At 49.1% G+C, this 20,368-nt stretch overlaps 1 protein-coding gene across 11 annotated transcripts in view; it reads right to left on the bottom strand.

Moving 5' to 3' along the window:
- Positions 1–377: 377 nt before the first annotated feature.
- Positions 378–20,368, bottom strand: part of PTPRM (protein tyrosine phosphatase, receptor type M) — a 666,940-nt gene continuing 646,949 nt past the window's right edge. For 9 of the 11 annotated variants that reach the window (XM_027525884.1, XM_027525889.1, XM_027525885.1 and 6 more), the window contains 4 exons: positions 18,873–18,998; positions 16,687–16,850; positions 8,966–9,101; positions 378–1,238 (listed from right to left, as the gene is read on the bottom strand). In XM_027525884.1, the coding sequence (XP_027381685.1) occupies positions 1,185–1,238; positions 8,966–9,101; positions 16,687–16,850; positions 18,873–18,998 (480 nt within the window). In that variant the 3' untranslated portion in view covers positions 378–1,184. The remainder of the gene's footprint in view (positions 1,239–8,965; positions 9,102–16,686; positions 16,851–18,872; positions 18,999–20,368) is intronic. The other 2 variants (XM_027525894.1, XM_027525892.1) reach the window with 2 other exon arrangements.

Genomic DNA, 20,368 nt, shown 5'->3' with positions numbered 1-20,368 from the left:
TGGTGTCCGGCTCAAATGCACTCTGGTCCTGCCACTCTCTAAAGAGTGTTCTGGCAGTGAGTCTCAGGCATGAATGAAGCCTGGAAAGGATGGAGATGATCCCCCAGAGAAAGGCAGAGGCTTCTCCTCCTGCTCAGAAAATCACCACTCTGGAGTCCAGCCCAGAGCTCCTGTCAGAGCCTGCCCGCCAGGTCAGAGCTCACTGGCCGGTGGCCTCTGGGGCTCAGAGGAGCAGCTCAGGATGGGTCTCGATTTCTCCCTGACAAAAGATCTCTCCGAAATCCTAACTCCACCTGCTCCAATCCAGCAGACCAGCCATGGTTTCTCTGCCCGAGGGCTGCCCCGCGGGGTGTCAGGACACCAGGCAGACACCACACTGCTCACGCGTCTTTATTTATTGAGCTGAGAATTCACACAGGTAGCATCATACAGTGAATGATTTCCAGGGCTGGATAAAAATGATTGTCACTCACCGCGCTTCACAAAAATTTCTTTTAATGAATAAATAATCTGATGAAATCAAAAATATTTACAATATAAACACACAGGAAGAACTGAAGAACTTCAGATCTGTGAACCTGATCGCCGACCTCCGCCTTCCTGAACCGAACGCCTCCCGAGCTTTTCCCTCGGAAACGATACAAATCTGATAGAAACAACAACTCATACAACATCTCTTGGTTCATTATACGTTTATCTGTTAGTCTTGGAAAGCTACATATATTATGCGACATGTTAAAATACAAATATTAACTAAAATAATATATTATCATAATGCCAGGTAGCATTCTCCACAGAACGAAAATGTACACTCAGCTGTGACAATAAGAAACGTTCACGGGCCACAAAATAATACCCCAAAGGTACAAATTCCTTCATAAGAATATAATTGTGCTCTTCAATTTACCATCTGTCCGCGCTGCTCGAAGGGGCCGGTGCCCAGGACGACGGGGTTGGACCGCTGGGTGCTGTGGGTGGGTTTCGGTCAGGCAACAGCACTATTGGGAATCGGGCAGTGCAAGCAGTTTTATAAACACTTTTTTTTCTTGGACTCTTTTTTAAAAAGAGCCAATTAGGCAAAGCAAAATAAGCATATGGAGCTGTCTTCATCTCATCGGCACAAACACCGTGGCACTTCCTGGCTGTGCAGGATGGAAGGTTGGTGTGCGGGGCTCTTCACGCTGTCAGCCAGTATTCAAGTACTCTAGGGCTACCTCGTAGCAGAACTTGTACTGATCCTGGAACACAGAAGGGACACAACATCAGCGCGGCCACAGCGGGCCCCATTTCTCTGAGAGCAATGATGCCGTGGGTGAGTGCGTGCTCAGTCAAGTCCGACTCTGTGTGACCCCACGGACTGCAGCCCGCCAGGCTCCTCTGTCCGTGGGACTGTCCAGGCAAGAATACTGGAGTGGGTTGCCGTTTCCTTCTCCAGTGGATCTTCCAGACCCAGGGATCGAACCTGCACCTGCTCTACTGGCAGGCAGATTCTTTACTGCTCAGAAGCCCCAATTAGGGCTTTAATTGGAAGCAATCAACCTGAGAAGGAGGTGAATCAGAAACGAGCTAGGACGTCACAATCCTGGACCACACACGTATTCACTGTAGATATTACACACAAGGCCAATGAAAGAAATATTCTGACATCTACACTTGTGAGACTTCTTGGAAAGTTCCAGACAACTGGAACACATCTGCTTGTCCACACGTGTAAGTGCACCTGTTATATCAACATCCTGAGGACAAATTATGGGAAAGCCAAGAGGTGTACTGGGAGGGAGGCTGGAGATGCGCCTTCCTGATTTGCTCAGTGAATAAACGTGGCTTCACGCCTGGCCTGGCTTTACCTTTGTCAGTCAGCAGGACTCCCTCTGGTTTATGAACAGTTATTAAGCACCTCTTAAATACCAAGTACCTTGACCTGGCCCCTGACTCTGAGAAGTCCATGGTCCAATGAGGAGGATGAGACAGGGACCCAAGGGCCCCCAAGAGGCAGAGCTGAGTGGGGCCCACGAATGGTCCCCAACATGGGTGCAGTGGAGCGGGGAGCAGCAGTTCTCAGGGGAGATGTGAGGGGGTGGCAGGTGATGGGGAGCTGGAGGAGGAGCATGTGGACTGGGGGAGGTGGATATTAAGTGCCTTGGGTTGCCCAGGACAGTCTTGACTGATGCCTGTTACCTTGGCGGAATGGAGAGTTGAAGCCTTGTTTGCTCTCAAAAGTGTCCCAGTCTGAATGGTAAAGCCTGGGGGCCTCCTGACTGTGGTCCTCCTGGCAGGCTGCCCGGGTAAAGATGGCAGAACAGGGACAGGCACTGGGGGCAACGTCTGATGCCCCCTGGGAGCCACATCCCAGTTCTTAATGGGGCAGTGAACTCATTTCTCTTGAGTGCAGCTTTCTCAGATCCCGGACCAGCACCTGCGCAAGCTTCCAATCCACATTTTAGGATTTATTATTTTGGGATCTGATACTTCTATTTTCAGAATATTTACAAGAAATCACTCGAATTTCAAAATCCTGATGCTGTCAGCTCATGGCTGAACACTGGCTAAGGCGAGCTCCAATCATTGCTGTTTTTGTGAATCACACAGACAATTCTTCTTTCTTTTTCGTGGAAACCTAAGAGATCAGTTCCTTCTTGCAGAAACATGATTTTGTACAAAGCTAGCTGTGCAGTTAGTTTCAATGCCAACTAGGGACCGTCTTCTTAACAGAGTGTTATGCATGCTCAGTCGCTCAGTCGTGTCCAACTCTCTATGGCCCCATAGACTGTAGCCCACCAGGCTCCTCTGTCCATGGGATTCTCCAGGCAAAAATACTGGAGTGGCTTGCCATTTCCTGGATCTTCCCGATCCAGGAATCAAATCTACGCCTCTTGGATTGGCAGGCAGCTTTTTTACTGCTGATCCTTAACATAGTAAGATGCACTTAAAGGGCCACGTGGCTGCTGCCTTGGGTCAAAGGTGAACGAGGAAGCCAGGAAGGGGTTTCGGGTTCATCCCAAGGGTCGGCTGTTGGGGGGGGAATCACTGAAGGTGCCCCATCATAGGCATGACTACAATTTTTCAGAATGAGTTCTCTTTCTCATCTCATCCTTCCTAAATAGGCTGCTAGCTCCACAGACTGTGATGACTGGTTCCGTACAGGGAATGAGCAGAAAGATCACAAATTGCTGGTCCCCTCCCCCAGGCACCTCGAAAAACACCTGAAATCCTCCCACTTGGAACCTGATTACACTTGATCACCAGATACAGCCCATCTTTGGCGGTTTTCTCTCTTTTGAACAGTATAATTAAGCCACATGAACCATCTCTGCTTCAGGGGAGAAAGGGCGTTTATGCTTTGGTCCCAGGATTTCCCAATCTGGGTGACATTAGCTGATGACGTGAGCATCTTTGTGCTAGACTGCAACCAGAGTAACTGGCAACTCCTCTTCAAGTCCCCACCTTCACTTCAGATGCCCCTTGCTCTCACAAAACAGGGAGAAAGTGAAACTTGAAAGGATACCCCACATGAGGTCACGCTGTAAGAGTCCCTGCCCTCAGGGAGGGCATGGGAGGCCTTGGTGCCGGCGGCGGGTGGCTGCAGGCGGCTCCCCCAAAGGCCGGACAGTGCCTTTGTCTGCGGAACATGGCCCCATAGTCAGCCTGTCACTTCAAACACCCCACGTCGCCTGAGAAGTTTCAAAGAGATTGTGCACTCACCTGGGGCAGAGTTTCCCCCTCCCCACCCCTGCACACACACACCTGCTTTTGGAAATGAACACCAGCTTCAGTCTAAGCTGGATCCTTGCTGACAAGCAGAAAAACGCTTCTGCCCGACATGCCTGCCAGGAGGGGAAGTGGGCCCATGTGCCAATACCCTCAGGTGGGACTCTTTGGATCAGTGTTCCCAGGGGGTCACGCTGGGTGACCAGCCTATGAGACCCCTGGGGGGCAGCTGCCTGTCTTTGATGATAGATGGATGGGTCATTGCACTCAGTATAGCTTTGAAAGAGTCTGAAGCACTTTCTCCCTTTCCAAGGCCACATGCTGTCTGTGCATCTGGTTCTTTAGTCAGACCCATTGGCCTGTGGCCACTGCCTTCCCTGGTCCTGGAAGCAGCTCAGATCCCTGTTCTTGGGTCCAGTAAAGAGAAGAAATGAGAAGTGGGCTTGGCCTGCCCCGCCACCACCGTGGCCATACTGCAGGACTGGCCTCTTGTCCTCCTGAGCTGTGTTTCTCACCTGCGGCATATCACACGGGCTCTGTCTACCCCCATCTTTGGGGGCGCAGCCTGGCTCCTGTATCTGTGAAGTGCCCCAGCTGATCCAACGTGTGGACGGGCCGAGGGCCTTTCTAGACCACCCGTGAACTTTCTTATCCTCGGTTGCACATCAGGTCACCTGGGGCGCTTGTCCCACGGCTGCTGAAGCCAGGTCCATGTCACCTGGATCAGTCTCTGGGGTGGGCCTGGGGCTCAGAATTTTTTAAAGGTCCCATTACAGAGAAGTCAGTATCATAGAGATAGAGACTAAAACTGTCATTGTCAGGGGAGGGGCAAGTGGAGTGATGCTGGTGAGGGTACAAATTTTCAGTTATAAGAGCAGTGAATTCCACAGCTCTACCATACAGCACGGCGACCAGAGTTAATGATATGGAACTGTACCCTTGAAACTTGCTGACCACGGATCACAAGCATTCTGACCACATAGAGTCAGCTGCACTCACTCCGAGAGCCCACAGTTGTGCTGATCACCGTGGTCTAGGGAACCACTCCACAACGTGAGTGTGTCAAGTCAGCACATTGGCCAGAGCTCCCCTTGCCTCCCGGGGACAGTAACTTTCTCGGGTAAGATCTGGCTCCTAAAGGCTGTTTCTCTGTTAACACAGATACCTGGGAACTTCAAAGCCAAGTGCAGAAGCAAAGGTGAGAGCGGACTGTGTGTTGAAGCAGCTGGTTTCCCAGCAACCGTACGAGAGGCAAAGTGGCTCAGCGTGGGGGACCCCGTCTGCATCTGACCAGTTAAGTAGCGCCAGTCTCAGGCTGCACTGTGGCAGGAGGCCCCTTGGGGATCCAGGCCTTTGATGAGGGCTGGGGGCTGGCTGAAGAGGTGGATCACTGAGAAGTTCGGCAGCAAGAGGGGTCAGGAGACAAACCCAGTGGCCCTGCTGCATCAAAACACCTTGCTGCTGTTTAGTCGATCAGTCCTATTGGACTCTTTTGTAACCCTATGGACTGTAACCTGCCAGGCTCCTCTGTCTTTGGGATCTCCCAGGCAAGAATACTGGAGTGGGTTGCCACTTTCCTCCTCCAGGGGATCTTTCCGACCCAGGATCGAACCTGGGCCTTCTGTATTGGCACTGGATCTTTTACCACGGTGTCACCAGGGAAGCCCATCAAGACATCTAGTCTTGTGTTAGAGTGATTTTGCTTCCTGGCAATCCACTGCCTTTTCCCTGGAGCCTCCAGACCTAAGCAGTTGAAGAAATAAATCCGTAGGCCCTCTGACTCTGCCTTGAAAGTGCCATGCTTCAAAATGGACGGGGAAGTTTCTAACTCAGACACAATTTTGAAAAATAATCAGAGCCTCAAGGGGAGATGGAGATGGGACCACTTTGATCCCCTCGGAACATTCATCCTGCCCTGATTGGGGGATGGGGGTTGTGGCAGCATGTTTTGGGGTCTGAATGGAAGGATGAGCAGACCCAGAGGGGCCTGGCCCTCCTGCCTCCCCACGCCCACCTGCCTGCCTCCTGGCGGCCAGCATGGGGTCTGCTCTAGGGTGCCCTGGCTCTAGCCTCCTCCTGCAAAGAGACAGCTAGGAGCCAGCTTCTCAGCTACTGGTATCACATTCTCTACTTAGGAAAGACTCAAGTCTTGGGTGGTCTTTTATGCCCAATACAACTGTACCAGGTTTTATCACCCTGACCTGAATTAGTTATCTCAGCCAATACACACACACACACACACACACGAGTGCCAAACTAAACAGGAACTATACTCACAGCAAAAACAAATATGCCAGCGACAAGAGCCCTGATTCAACTCAAGAATCTTCAAGCCCACTGAAAAGAGGACCGTGACATTTTCCCTTTGGTCACCAGATAAGCTCTATTATCCCGTCAGGAGGCACCGTGACAGATTCATCAGACATTTTCCTCAGGAAATTGCAGGACTTTCTTACATTTCTCAGCCGCGGAGCTTATCATAAAACTGGTGTGGATCTCTGGGGTTCTGGGAATCCAAGAATCCTGTTTCTCCCTCAGAACCGCACATGAATAGAGAAACGCCCAGGTTATGACGGGAACGTGGGCTGCAGTCAGGAGCTGCCTTCATGGAAAAGCACCCCATCCTGCAGTCTGCACCATGGATCTGGGAAAAGCCTCGCTGCTTCTGCCCAAAAAACTCATGAGTGAAGGAAGCTCAGCAGAGCCATTCAGGGAAAGGCCTGGAAGGGTCTGTTTCTAACGATGTGCTTAAGTCAGGCTGCAGTGAGAAGGGGATTACACTTTTTTTAAAAAGTCAAGGTCACTTTACTCAGATGCCAACTAATGTTTGGAAGCTACATGTCTGTCCCTGAATCGGGGCATTAAATACCAAATGATGTCTCAGAATGGTTTCATTTATGCATTTGTTTCCAGCCTCTGCCAATCTGCTTATCTGTCCTAAACTCGGGCCCCCTCTAACTGCCCTCAGCCCAGAAGATGGAGAATTCTGGGTGGGGGAACTCTAAAATTCAGGGGGGTCCCGAGGAGTGGTTAGATGGCATCCCCAACTCAATGGACGTGAGTCTGAGCAAACTCTGGGAGATAGTGAAGGACAGGGAAACCTGGCGTGCTGCAGTCAGTCCATGGGGTCACAAAGCATCGGACATGACTTAGTGACTGAACAACAACCCGGGGAGTGAGACGGTCCTCTGACCAGTGAAGTCTGGGCACAGCACCTGGCCCATCCACGTGAAGTCTGGACTGTGTGAAAGGCACTTGTAAGTGCCACGTGTACACATGCTCCTGCTCCTGAAGCCTCCTCGCTTGCACCTGGTGTTTTTTTACCTGCATCAGGTGTGCTGCTGGTCACACTGTGCCCTGTAGACACCTGCAGTCTTAGGGACGGGCTTTCTCACCTGGGGCACTTCCAAAACACTTTCATGCATGTCGTCACAGGGGATGATCTCAACAAACCAACATCATCCCTGGTTACAACTCAGGCTCAGGAGAGTGACATGCCCAAGGCGATGTCAAGGTTATCTGTCTGAGGTCACTTCACTTGAATGAGTAGAGCTGAGAGTAGAAGGCAGGTTTGAGGGACATCCCCAGGGCAGGATGGGGGAAAAAATGGAAACAGTGACAGATTCTATTTTCTTGGGCTCCAAAATCACTATGGACAGAGATTGCAGCCATGAAATTAAAAGATGCTTGCTCCTTGGAAGAAAAGCTATGACAAACCTAGATACCATATTAAAAAGCAGAGATATCACTTTGCTGACAAAGGACCATATAGTCAAAGCTATGGTTTTTTCCAGTAGTCATGTATGGATGTGAGAGTTGGACCATAAAGAAGGCTGAGCACCGAAGAATTGATGCTTTTGAATTGTGGTGCTGAAGAAGACACTTTAGAGTCCCTTGGACTGTAGGAAGATCAAAGCAGTCAACTCTAAAGGAAATCAACCCTGAATATTCATTGGAAGGACTGATGCTGAAGCTCCAAAACATTGGCCACCTGATGAGAGCCGACTCATTGGAAAAGACCCTGATGCTGAGAAAGATTGAGGGCAGGAGGAGAAGGGGGCAACAGAGGATGAGATGGTTAGATAGCATCACCGACTCAGCGGATATGAGTTTGCACAAACTCTGGGAGATAGTGAAGGACAGGGAAGCCTGGCGTGCTGCAGTCCATGGGGTCACAAAGGGTCGGACACAACTTAGTGACTGAACAACAACCACCCAGGGGAGGGTGGGGAGTAGTGGTGTGGGGGGTACAGCCCTTTTTTCGCAGAAGCCAACATGGTAATTGCTGATGGTTTTGAGAGTCTGCACCTGGCCAAAGAGGTTCCTGTTTGTTAAATTCCCAGGGCAGCACATGCATCTGGAAACTAGAACAGCTCACGAAGCACCCAGCACGTCTGTGGGGGAAGCAGATGGCCCTGGATGCTGAGCAGGGCTCGGGTGGGTCCCAGGAGCTGGCCATCATGGGTGAGGCCATGGCTGTTTCCTCAGCTTCAGCGTGACTCTCCACTCCCTCTTTAGTCCCGTTAAGGTATTTACAATGTATAGCAGCTTTCCAAGCTCCTCAGGGACTCCACCTTGTCTTTCCCTCCCCATCCCAGGCCACTCTCCCCACCTTGGGATTAATCCCCCTGTCTCCTTCAGATCCTTCCTCCACTAACAGAGAAATACAAAAACCTCATTGAAAAGCTTCCTCCTTTAAACTGTTCTCCTATTCTCGAGTCACAGCAGCCGGCATTTCAACAGCTCTGCACAATAAAGAGATTTCACGAAATTCCCGAAGAAAACCATTCCACCTCGTCCTTTGTTTCTCCACCTCTTTCATCCTCTCCTCAGATACCCGCCGTAATTAAATGCAATCGTCCGGATGTCAAACTCCAATTCCCAGCTTTGATAAATATTAGGTGATTAAGCTATTTATAAAATCTGTAATTTGAAAATCTGGCATTTCATGTGCTATGATTATTTCTTCTCTGTGAAGACGAAGTGCTTAGCCATGTGGAAGGTGCTGCTGAGAATGGCAATTAATCAGAATGTGCGCTTGTGAGTTTCAACTATTTCTATGTGTCAGATGTGTTGAGAGAAGCCTACTGGTGAAAAGGCAAGAGGAAGGGAGAAGGAAGGAGAAAAACTCGGACAAGCACAGCGAATGCACCGTGAGCACGAGCCTCTCCCACCAGGGATCAGACTGAGCTAACCAGGGATGGCTCCTCATCACCCCCCCAACTCCAAGTGGGACGATAGATGGACCGGGGCCTACCAGCAGGTCCACCATATTGGGCTTGTTGTTCCTCAGTGTCTTCACGGCATGGAAGACATCCACCGTTCGCTGGTGCCGGAGCATCTCGCAGACGATGCTGATGGCACAGAAGGTCCCACTGCGGCCGCCCCCATTCCTGTAGGAAGAGGAGAGGCAGGTGGTGGGTCTGGGTCACCATCACAGCACATGGCTCACACCACCTGGTCACATCTGCTGCCCAAGCCCTCCTGGCCGGGATGCTTCACCCGAGCAAGTCCCTCTACCTGATGCAAACAGAGCCCAGAGCCCAGAGCCCACAGATCACCTGACCAGAGGTGATGGGAACCTGGCCTGCTCTCTCAGCTCCACCTCTGCCCCCACGGCTGCCTAAGACCCGCAGGAAAATTTTCAATATACAAACTCTCATGCAGTGTCTGCAGGAAAACTGGGATGGGTGTGGGTTATGCTCAAAGATGGATTTGGCCTCAGACAATCTATTAGCATTTCATGCTTTGTCTCTAAAATATAAATGAAACAGGAGGGAAGAGGGCAGCACACAACCTTGGAAAGAATGACACAGCTAGAGAACACAGCATAAACTGATTCGATCCAAATGGGTACTAGAAGGCAGACAAGTCAACTTGACTAAACCTTGATCCTCAGTTCAAGCTCAATGCAAAACATCAGCAAGCTAAATGACACCCAGAGGTGCCATGGCAGTTCCAAAGTGGACAATCAAAGACCAAAAAGTGGGCGATGGCCCAATCCCTGGAAATCCCCGCCCCTTCTCCAAATAGTTGGAATAATTCTCCCACTCACTAGCCTAGGAAAGTACCCATCCCTTAAAAGGTAATCACAACCATAGTTTGAGACTGCCACACTCGCTGCTGCTATGGCCCACACTCTGTCTGTGGAGCGTGTTTCTCTCTGAATAAATACACTTCCTACCTATCACTTTGTCTCTCACGGAATACTTTCTGCGATGAGAAATGAAACCTGAAAACCTGAGTTTCATTAGGTCCTGAAACTCGGTCTGTGATCTCAGTCAGAAGACCGTGGATTTTGGCTGGGTTCCAGTCCCAATTTGAGATAAACGGCTTCATAAGGGCTCTTTCAAAACAAAACTTTCTATTTTGGATTAATTTTAATTGTACAGAATCACTGTAAAATAGCACAGAGAGTTCTCTGTATGCCCACCTTCCCTGATGTGAAGGTCTTACATAACTGTAGCAAACGGTTAAAACCAGGAAGTTACTGCTGGTATAATGCTATTGGCTAAATTACAGACCTTGGTCAGGGTGTCCAGTTTTTCTACAACCGTCCTTTCTTCTGGTCCAGGATTCAGTCCAGGACCCACCTAGCATTTAGTGTTTCCTATGAGCTGCGTCCTCAGTGTTCCCTTGTCTTTTTTGACCTTGACACTTTGAAAGATGACTGGTCAGTTGTTTTGCAGAATATGGAATACAGAATGAGATGCAGAAAAGAGCCATGGTCCCCCATCCACGATTTGAGAAGTCATCACAAAATACAAATTGTAGAAAGTACCTTCATTTTGATTCCTCTGATGCTTTCTTATCATTGAACATGAGGTTATGCACTTTGGTAAGAAAACCATGGAAAGGCTGTCGCCTCCTTCGAAGGTTCATGGTGTTGACTGTCTTGTTGCTGGCGATGCTGGCCTTGGTTGCTTATTAAGATGGTGGATGTCTGGCAGATTTTTTCACCATGTACTCATGATGCTTCTCTTTGTAGTTAATAAGTATCTTGGGAAAAATACACTGGGATTATGTAACTATCTTGTTCTCCTCAAAGCTTCATCTGCTGTTATTCATGCCCATTTAGGGATCCAGTCTGCAACAGTGTTCACTGCGCTGCTTGTTCTTCAGTCATTAAATCGTGTCCGACTCTTTTCAGTCCCACGAACTGCAGCACGTCAGGCTTCCTTGTCCTTCACCATCTCCCTGAATTTGCTCAAACTCACATCCAGTGAGCCAGTAATGTCATCCAACCATCTCATCCTCTTGTCCCTTTCTCTTCCTGCCTTCATTCTTTCTCAGAATCAGGATCTTTTCTAATGAGTCGGCTTTTCACATCAGATGGCCAAAGTACTGGAGCTTCAGCTTCCCCATCAGTCCTTCCAATGAATAGTCAAGGTTGATTTCCTTTAGGTTTGATCTTCTTGCTGTCTAAGGGACTCTCAAGAGTCTTCTCCAGCACCACAGTTTGAAAGCATCAATTCTTCGGCGCTTAGCCTTCTTTATGGTCCAACGCTCATATCCATACATGACTCCTGGAAAGACCACAGCTTTGTCTCTACGGACCTTTGTCAGCAAAGTGACGTCTCTGACACCTGTCTAATTGGTGTCCACATCACTCTTTCCTTCTACATCCTGCTCTAAAGAGAGAACTCTCAGGCACTGTTTGAAATTTTATTTGCTTATTTATTTCTATTATTTATGTCACTTTAGACTTATACATATCATTTCTTTGAGCTAAAATAGTATCCATGTTTATTTTGTTGCTGAAATTGTTCTGGCTTTGGCCATTAGGAGCTCCATCAGGCTGGTTCCTCCAACCTTTTTCAAGCACGTCCTTACTTTCTAGAACCATGAGATTTTCTAACTGGTCCTGTAACTTCTCCCTTGTACCAGCTCTGGAATCAACCACTTTTCCAAGGATGCAAAGGACTTTTTTTTTTTTTTAATAAACACAATACCATTGTTATTACACCTAAAATAAACACTACAGTTTAACAGAATCAAATTTCTAGGTACTGTCCACATTTCCCAGGTTGTTTAGACTTTTTTTTACGGTTGACTTTTTCAAATCCTCATCCAAGCAAAGTCCACACTGCATTCGGTTGACAAGTCTTGCAAGTTTATTTTAATCTGTGGGTTCTTTTTGCTCTCTCATTGTTTCCTCTTGGCAATTTATTTGTTGAGGAAATGGGGTCATTTTCCCTGCAGACAGCCCCACATTCACCAATCTCTAATCCTGTGCTTTCTGTTAATTGGGATTTAGCTCCAGAGTTTCATAAGAAATTCAGGATTTTTTTCTTTCTGGATAAATATACTTTATAAGTGAACTTTCATTAGGAAGCAGGCATAGGACATCACCTTGTCTTGTGATTTTAAGATTGATCACTGTGTTCCAATGCCAGCTTGATCATTCCATGCTTAAGTTCCAAATCAGTTTCTTAAATAAAGTATAAGATACCTACAATTAAGCCCACAAGTGGTTAAGTATAGATCGCAGTTAACTTTTGCAAATGCATATACCATTAACTACCATTTGGATCAAGATACTGACCACGATCAGCCCCCTGGATCCCCTCTCCCCAGTATTCCTTCCTCACCAAAACCACCAACACCTTCAAGATAATCTCTGTTCTCAGGTCTGGCATCATTAGTTTCTTTTGTCTGTTTTTGAATTCTGTACACATGGAATCATACAGCATGTACTCTCTGAGTCTGGCTTATTTTGTTTAACATTAACTGTGTGGGAAGCACCCACGTTGTATCAGCAGTTTGCCCTCCTACATTGTGTGCGTTAGTCGCTCAGTCGTGTCCAACTCTTTGGGACCCCCATGGACTGCAGCCCGCCAGGTTCCTCTGTCCATGGAATTCTCCAGGCAAGAATACTGGAGTGGGTAGCTGTTCCCTTCTCCAGGGGATCTTCTGGACGCGGGGATTGAGCCTGGGTCTCCTGCATTGCAGGCAGTTCTTTACCATCTGAGCCACCAGGGAAGCCTTTTCTTCTTATGTTGCTGAGAATAATTCCATTGAGTGCATGTACTACTGCATAATTTCTTTATCTAGGAGCTGACGAATGTTTGGGCTGTTTGCAGTTTTCCATATTATGAGTATGTTTGCTATAAGCACGTCTCCTATTGCATTTATGAGTCATTTTTGCAGTCACAGACCTCACAGCAGAAGAGCTCAGAGGATATATTTATATTTAGCTTTGGTAAATGTTGTTAAAGGGCTTCCCAGGTGGCGCTAGTGGTAAAGAATCCATCTGCCAATGCAGGAGACAGAGACATGGGTTTGATGCCTGGGTTGGGAAGATCCCCTGGAGGAGGGCATGGCCACCCACTCCAGTATTCTTGCCTGGAGAATCCCATGGACAGAGGAGCTTGGTGGGCTACAGTCCACAGGGTTACAAAGAGCTGGACACGACTGAAGCGACTTAGCATGCACGCATGCACACACATATGCTATTTAAATGGTTCCAAAATGGTTGTACGTGCTTACTTTGTTCCAACAGTGTTTGGGAGTCCAGTTACTCCACAGTCTCCCAACACTTAGAACCATTTATTTGTTTAAATTTTAGACATTCTGGTGAGAATGTAGGGGCACCCAATTTTGCTGTATTTTAATGCATATTCTCCTGAAAACTAATGATGCCTTTTCTATGCTTATTGGCTATTTGGATATTCTTTTTTGAAAAAATGAAGTTCTCATCAAGCATTTTGCCCAACAGTTGGATTGTCTGTCCTTTTCTTGTCGAATTCAGCAGTTCTTTGGCATGCTGGCTAGGAATTCTTTGTCAGATGTATGGAGAGCAAATGTCAGTGTCCCGTCTTGTGCTTCCACGCTCCTTGGATGAACGGGAGTGCTCAGCTTTAACGACCCAATTTACCAATGTCTTCCTTTATGGCCGCTGTTCTGTGTCCTGCGTAACTCATCTCTGATTACTCCTTCAGGTGAAGATTTTCTGTAGAAGCTCTGTTGTCTTCCTTTGCAGGTCTGCACGAAGACAGCATGCACTAGAGATGCTCTCTGGGTAGCGTGAGAAGGGAGATCACTGCCCTGCAGGTGGTGTGCTGCTGTGGGACCCTGCTGTGAGTCAGGGGACCCCGAGGTGTGGTTGTTCCTGAATTTTCTCTTCTGCTCTTCAGTTTCTTATCTCTCTCTGCATTGACACCTCAGTGTTTCTCCTCCATTGGCTTTTCATCTAATGCTTTCAGCAGCTGTCGATGACCACTGTCTACATCCATTACTTTCATCAAGGGTTGAAAAAGCATGAGACCTTAATTCTACCCATTCTGACTAGTTTTATCAGCTGGAAGACATGTATAAAGACAAAGAATTCCCTGCTTGCTTTCTGTGAACCATCCAGTTCACAGCCCTGAAGGGCGTCCCGGGAATGGATACTCTGCCCATGGCCAGTAGGTGGCACTGCGCTATACTGAATAGGAAGAAGGTCTCATCTCGGAGGTGGTGGGGTGGACAGCAGGTTGCCTGTGGGTCAAGGCAACGTCTCCTGGCCTGAACTGAAGGATACCGATTTAACCTAACTCTGTTCCTACAACTAAAAAACCTAAGATTAAGATTTTAAAATCTTGACAACAGTCAGCATTGACCCCAGCCTGGGTCTCACGCCCTGCCCCCGTGATATGGAGAGAGTAAATGGCAGCCCCATGGCAACAGCTGGGACTTCAGAGTTGTGGGGAGGATGGTTCCCAGGGAGAAGTCCAGGATCTCTCAGCAGGAGAAGGTGCCGGGGGCTCGGCTGGCAGGAGGGCAGAAGCAGCAGGTGCCCGCAGTGTCCACTGGGTGAGAGAACAGCCACTGTCTTAGGTATCCCGTGGGCAGGGGGTGGAACTGTTCAGTCTGGGGTCATAGCTGTGCCTTGGGAGAGTGTCTACAGGGTGGTCTACGAGGTGCAGTGACTTAATGGGTCTTTGAATTTTCCCCGCAAACCCCTCCTGGGGCCTCAGATCTCCCACTACTGGGATGTAGCCCCCTCCTTTTTTCCTGTTATGATTAAAAAAAAGTTTTTTTTTATTGTGGTAAAAGTCACATGACATAAAACATACTATTTTAACCGTATTTAACTTTGCAGTTCTGTGGCACTAAGTACCTTCACAACGTACAACTCACCATCGTCCATAGCCTGAAAACTTTCACCTTCCTAAACTGAAACTCTGTCCCCATTAAATGCTAGCTCCCCATTCAACCCCACCCTCGACCTCTGGCACCTACCGAGGGACTAATACTTTCTGACTCTATGAGTCTGACTCTTCTAGGTACACCTTGTATAAGTGGAATCAAACAGTATTTGTCTGCACCTACTGTATACCGGAATGCATTTTTTAAGGTGAACTTAATACATGTGGGATGCAGCCATTTGGGTCCCAGGGCTGGCCCTGGTCAGGAAGCTTCTAGAAGTGTGATGTTCCTAGTTCCAGAGGCTAGCAGGCTCCTGATGCAGAAATTGGTAACTGCAAACTGTTTTTGCATCCCCAAGAAAACCTAACCGATCGAATACAAGCTCTCACTAAAATGTCGATTATCCTCGCCAGGGCTGTATCACCTCACACAGGTGACCCTCTGATCTTATTCTGATCAGAAGTTAAGTCTGCAAGTAGAGGAATAAAAACGGGGATGGGAGCAGTTCATTGATCCTTCTGGACGTTTTCCCGGTGGAGATGATTTTAATGAACTGGGTCCCTGAGAAAGAAGGGGAAGGTGGAAGGGAGGAGTTGGGGGACTTCTGATGAAGGGCCAGTGTTGGTTGCTTCATAAGACTGTTTCTGAGGGGACAGCGGTTTCTTGCCACATTCGGTGCTGAGAGGTGGCAGAGTCCTGGGTTCCCAGACCCGGGGTGGGGGCTGAGGGTGGGGCATCTCACAAGATACGGCAGCGAGCAGAGAGTAACGAGCCCTCGGCCATGCTGGTTGCTGTAACCAGGGTCGGTGTCCCCGGAGCAGAGCTTTGTCTTCCCTTCAATTTGGGAGAGAGCTCCCTGGGAGCTTGTTAACAACGCTCCACTGAAAAGAGAAGGAAGCTCATACTCAGTGTCCACAGACTCTCTCCCCATCTCCCCAGACTGCCAGGCTTTCTAATCGCTGCCCATTAAGCCACCTCCAGCCGGTTGATTAGCTCCTCTCCTCGCCCATGAGAAGATGCAGGTGAAAGTGCTTTGAAAAGCACGCAGACTCAAGCCAAGGCTCGCAACCTCGGCCTCGTGCTGAAATAATCCGGGAGTTAAAAAAAGCACTGTTGCCCAGTCTTCCCACCCCCAGAGATCTGGATTTAATTGTTTTGCTGTGGCCTGGGCATTGTTTGTTTGTTTGTTTGTTTTTTAAAGCTCCCCAGATGTGCAGCCAAGGTTGGGAACCATTATTCTGCAGCCAAGGATCTCCCATTTTAGCACTTGTTAAAATTGCTGGTCTGGAGACCAGTCTGCAGACCCTGGCTGTAACCAAATCTTCCCAATATATATCTGTCCCCAGGCAAACAAAACAAAACAAAACTCTCTTAAAGACACAAAGAAGAAGGAAACAGTTCCTTTGAAACCTCTGTCATGAAATCCAACAGAATCACCAATGAGTGCGCTGGTAAACCAGTTCTGCCGTAACGGGGAGGGGCCCTTGACTGTGGCATTTGCTGACGTCCGTGACATAAACATGTCTGCCGCTGAGGATTTCAGGTTACCAACAGTTTCACAATCAGCTCAGAAAATTCCCCGAAGCTTAACAACGTGCTCTCAAGAGCTGGAAGGAGCTCACTGAACCCACCCAGGTATTTTTTTCCGGAGGCAGCGGCTTCCAGTCACAAGGTTGGGGCTCAATTTATAGCAGCGACATTCCCTCCAAAGGTAAAATGCGCATGTGCTTGTTTTCTGCAAACTAAGCTGTCGCCCAGATCTGCTTACTTCTTCTCCCCTATAATGAACAAGAGGCAGTGAGCCAAGGCGTTGGGGCTGGTGTCTGTCTGGTGGACGTGTGTACTCACAGGCAGTGCACGACCGTGCGTCCCTCCCCGCCGTTGTACTCCTCCTGCCACTTGTCCACCTGGCGGATGAGCTTCAGGAAGGAGCGCTTGGACACCGGCGTGTCCCTGTACATCGGCCAGCCCAGGAACTGGAACTGCTGCACCATCCGGTACCCGTCCTGGGGCTGCAGAGGGCCAGGTGATCGGAGGGGAGCGGAGAGAAAAAAAGCAGGCGTTACTCTCAGGGCCAAGCTCCAGCGCGCTGACCCCACCTCCTCATGCCAGTGGGCCCGAGGGAAGGAGGGCCTGCCTGTAGTTAACGAATGGACCATCTATGGCCCAAGGAGTTAGGAGTCTGAATCGCGAGCTGATATAAAACACCAGGTGTTTCCAATGGGAGGGCAGACAGAAGCGAAGTGGAATGCTCACAGCTTTGCAAACGCCGTGTGAAAAACAGCACACGACCTGAGCACTGACCACACTGGGCTGAGAGTGGTAAATAGGCCGGACTTTAATTACAAGTAAACTAAAGGTAAAGGATAAATTGTGATCTGGCAATGTCTGTGAGTTCAGAGTGTTACAGATGACACCCTGTGTCCTGGGAGTATAACACGGTTCTGCTCACTGGCATGACTCTTGCTAAGATATCAATAGTTGATCTTTCACCGTAATTAAATAGAATTATGTGTATGTGCTCAGTTGCTCAGTCGTATCCAATTATGCAACCCCATGGACTAAAGCCTGCCCGGTTCCTCTGTCCATGGGATTCTCCAGGCAAGAAGATTGGAGTGGGTTGCCATGCCCTCCTCCAGGGCATCTTCCCGACCCAGGGATTGAACAGAACCTGTGTCTGTGTCTCCTGAGTCTCCTGCACTGGCAGGAGGATTTAAATAGAATTTTAGGAGTCAAGAAATAACCAGGCCACATGATTTTAGTCTGACTCTCTTGGGCTAAATCTTTTGTGGCTGCCGGTAAAACCCGACACAGGGGATCACTCTTATTTCCTTCCTGGCTGTACCCCCACCAAACCCCACAGCTCTTGGCCTCCCTTCCTGTTAGACTCTTGCTGATGCAGGCCCCAGGCTCAGTCCTTGGGTCCCTTTCTCTTCTCCACTTCTCTCTTGAAGGTTTCATTCAGTCTCATGGCTTTAACTATTCCAGTGAGTCCTCAATCTGGGTCTCCAGACCTTGCTCCTGAATTTCACCCTCACAGATTCCAAGGTCTCCACAATATTCCAATGCAGGCATCAAACAGTCACTTCAAACCCAGCATGTACCCAGCTGACCTGCCTTCTGTCCATGCGTGCTCCGACCCCTAACAATCTTACCTGCACAGCTTTCCCTAACCTGGTTAATGTCTGTTCCATCCAGTTCTCAAGACCAACACGCTGAGAGCTGCTCGTGAGTCCCTGGGATCCAACCGATCAGCCCATCCTATCCTACTGGCTCTGAGGCCAGAATGTATCCGAGTCCCTCCACCTCCCCCGGCCACTGCCACTGTGCCTACCCTTGTCGTTTCCCACCTGGATTATTACAACAGCCTCCCGACCCGCTCTCTCACTGTCCTCAGCACAGACGCCAGAGCGTGCCTTCTAAAAGCTAGATTAGAGCACAAGACTCTTTCACTCGGGACCCTGTGATGGCACCTCCTTTCCTTCAGCGCAGAAGCCCCGATCCTGGTGGTGGCCTGCAGGGCCCTAAGTGACCTCTGCCCCCTGGACCCCAACCTCGGCCCCAGCAGCTACTCCCGCCTTCTCCTCGTGGGCTGCGGACACATCAGCCACCTTGCTGTTATGGGACTCACCAGACAATCCCCCCACCTCAGGGCCTTTGCACTGACTGTCATTTCTGCCCCTAAAGCCAACTGCACGAGAGCATGTGGCTGCCCCTCACGCCCGCCAGGCTGCATTCATACGGCCCCTCTGCTCACACTCTTGTCTAGGCCTGGCACCTTCTGCTTTCCCATTTTTCTCCTACAGCACACAGTACCTTCTAGCAAATCTAGCAGGCAATCTTTGTGTCCATCCTCTCCTGTCTCCTCCCTTTAGAACGTAAGCTCCACAGGGTCAGGGAACGTTGTTTTGTTCACAGACTCCTAGATGGGCCTTCAGGCTCCCAGAACACTGACTGACCCAGACCATCTACCCAGTCAATGGATGAGAAAATAATGAAACCGCAACACCAGCCATGGTGGTTGCGGATCTTACTCGCGCTGCGTTGTAGATTCGGAATATCCTACTGATGATGTCTTCTTCCAGGTCAGCAGAAACAAACTCCACCTGGATGGGGCCGTGTCGGTGGACTCCATTCTCTGGCCAGTACTGTGGACACAACTGGATTCAAAACGCAGAAACGCGAGGTTAATGGTCCGAATACATTTACTGCTCACGTCTGGATAAGGTCACCACCAGCATCAGGCCCCAACACCCCTCATTCACTTCATTTCCTTTCTCTTTTCCTTCCCCCCAGTCGACCGGTTGACTTTCTTGTTGGCTGAGCCGTTAATTCTCCCTGTCCATCTAGTACTTTTTTCTCTATTTTCTGTGAAAGCATCACTAAGCCACGAGGAATTCTGCCTCCCAAGGAGGTCATGTGGGCCTCCTGAATACCATCGCTGTAAGATCTCTTTTGCTGCTGAAAGGCATTCTTTTCCAGCCCTGGGGAGATGCCCTGAGCTGCCGTTACAAAAGTAAAGACATTTGAGATGACCCACTTGACACCCGAGTCTCCAGCCTTCCATCTGGGCCCACCTAGTAGTATGTAATCACTTTGAGAACAGGGCTGTTTAGTGACAAAATACTGATAACAGTGTTGGGTTGCATTTTCTCATGCTCTGGTCCAAACCCTCCCAGCTCAGACCTAGAAAACACGGCGGAATGAGTAACCGCTTTGGGCTTCAATTAAAAACTCAATTTCCTAGCGTCTCACACTCCAGGTATTAGTGACACTGGGGAACCAGGAGTTCTGCTGAAACGTGGCGCAGCTGATGAGTGTGGCAGGCAGGGTGCCAAGCACGATGGCAGATGTCACTGCCACTGCCCTGCAGCAACACTGAACTTGGGAGACAGGTGAGAAAAAACCCCTGTCTGTTATCACAAATCTGTTCTAAAGCTCTGCAGGCATGCATGCATGCTTCCACGAAACTTTTCCTTCCTCACCAGAGCTTCCCGGTGACAAGTTATAAAACTGCCTTGTCAAAAGACAGCTCGCTGAAGTTTATTTTCTCTTTGACCCCCAGGGTACCCATGTTAAAATTAACAGGCATATGATGGGAAGCTGAGTTGGGGAGAGAAGCCCTAGCATGCACATCTGAACCGTCCTGCCCATTCTCTCCTGACGGAGCCAGCCTTACTTTCTGTTTGTCCTCCCAATTCAGCCCTCAATCTAAAGCTCGTCACTTTCACCAGAGAAACACGAACGGCCCGGCTGGCGCGGGCCCCTGGATTATGGCATTCTGCATCCTGCCCAAGGAAACCGTGCGGAAAATGGCTTAAATAGTGCATAACACATCCATGAACTGGGCCTATAAATACTTAAAGCAGCTGAGTGCTATTCTTGCGCGATTGCAGAGACTTTCGGTTCAAATGCTCCGTTTAGTGCTCTCTAAAAGGCTGAATCCCAAGAGCATCCTTTCTCCAAACCAGCACCAGCTCCATCTGCTGAGCGGGATGGGAACCTTGGTCTCTCCCACCAGGGCAGCCAA

This window comes from Bos indicus x Bos taurus, chromosome 24, assembly GCF_003369695.1.
Source record: "Bos indicus x Bos taurus breed Angus x Brahman F1 hybrid chromosome 24, Bos_hybrid_MaternalHap_v2.0, whole genome shotgun sequence".
Classification (NCBI taxonomy): domain Eukaryota; kingdom Metazoa; phylum Chordata; class Mammalia; order Artiodactyla; family Bovidae; genus Bos; species Bos indicus x Bos taurus.
Note: the sequence above shows the minus strand (reverse complement) of the source record. Positions and strands in the feature narration are given on the sequence as shown.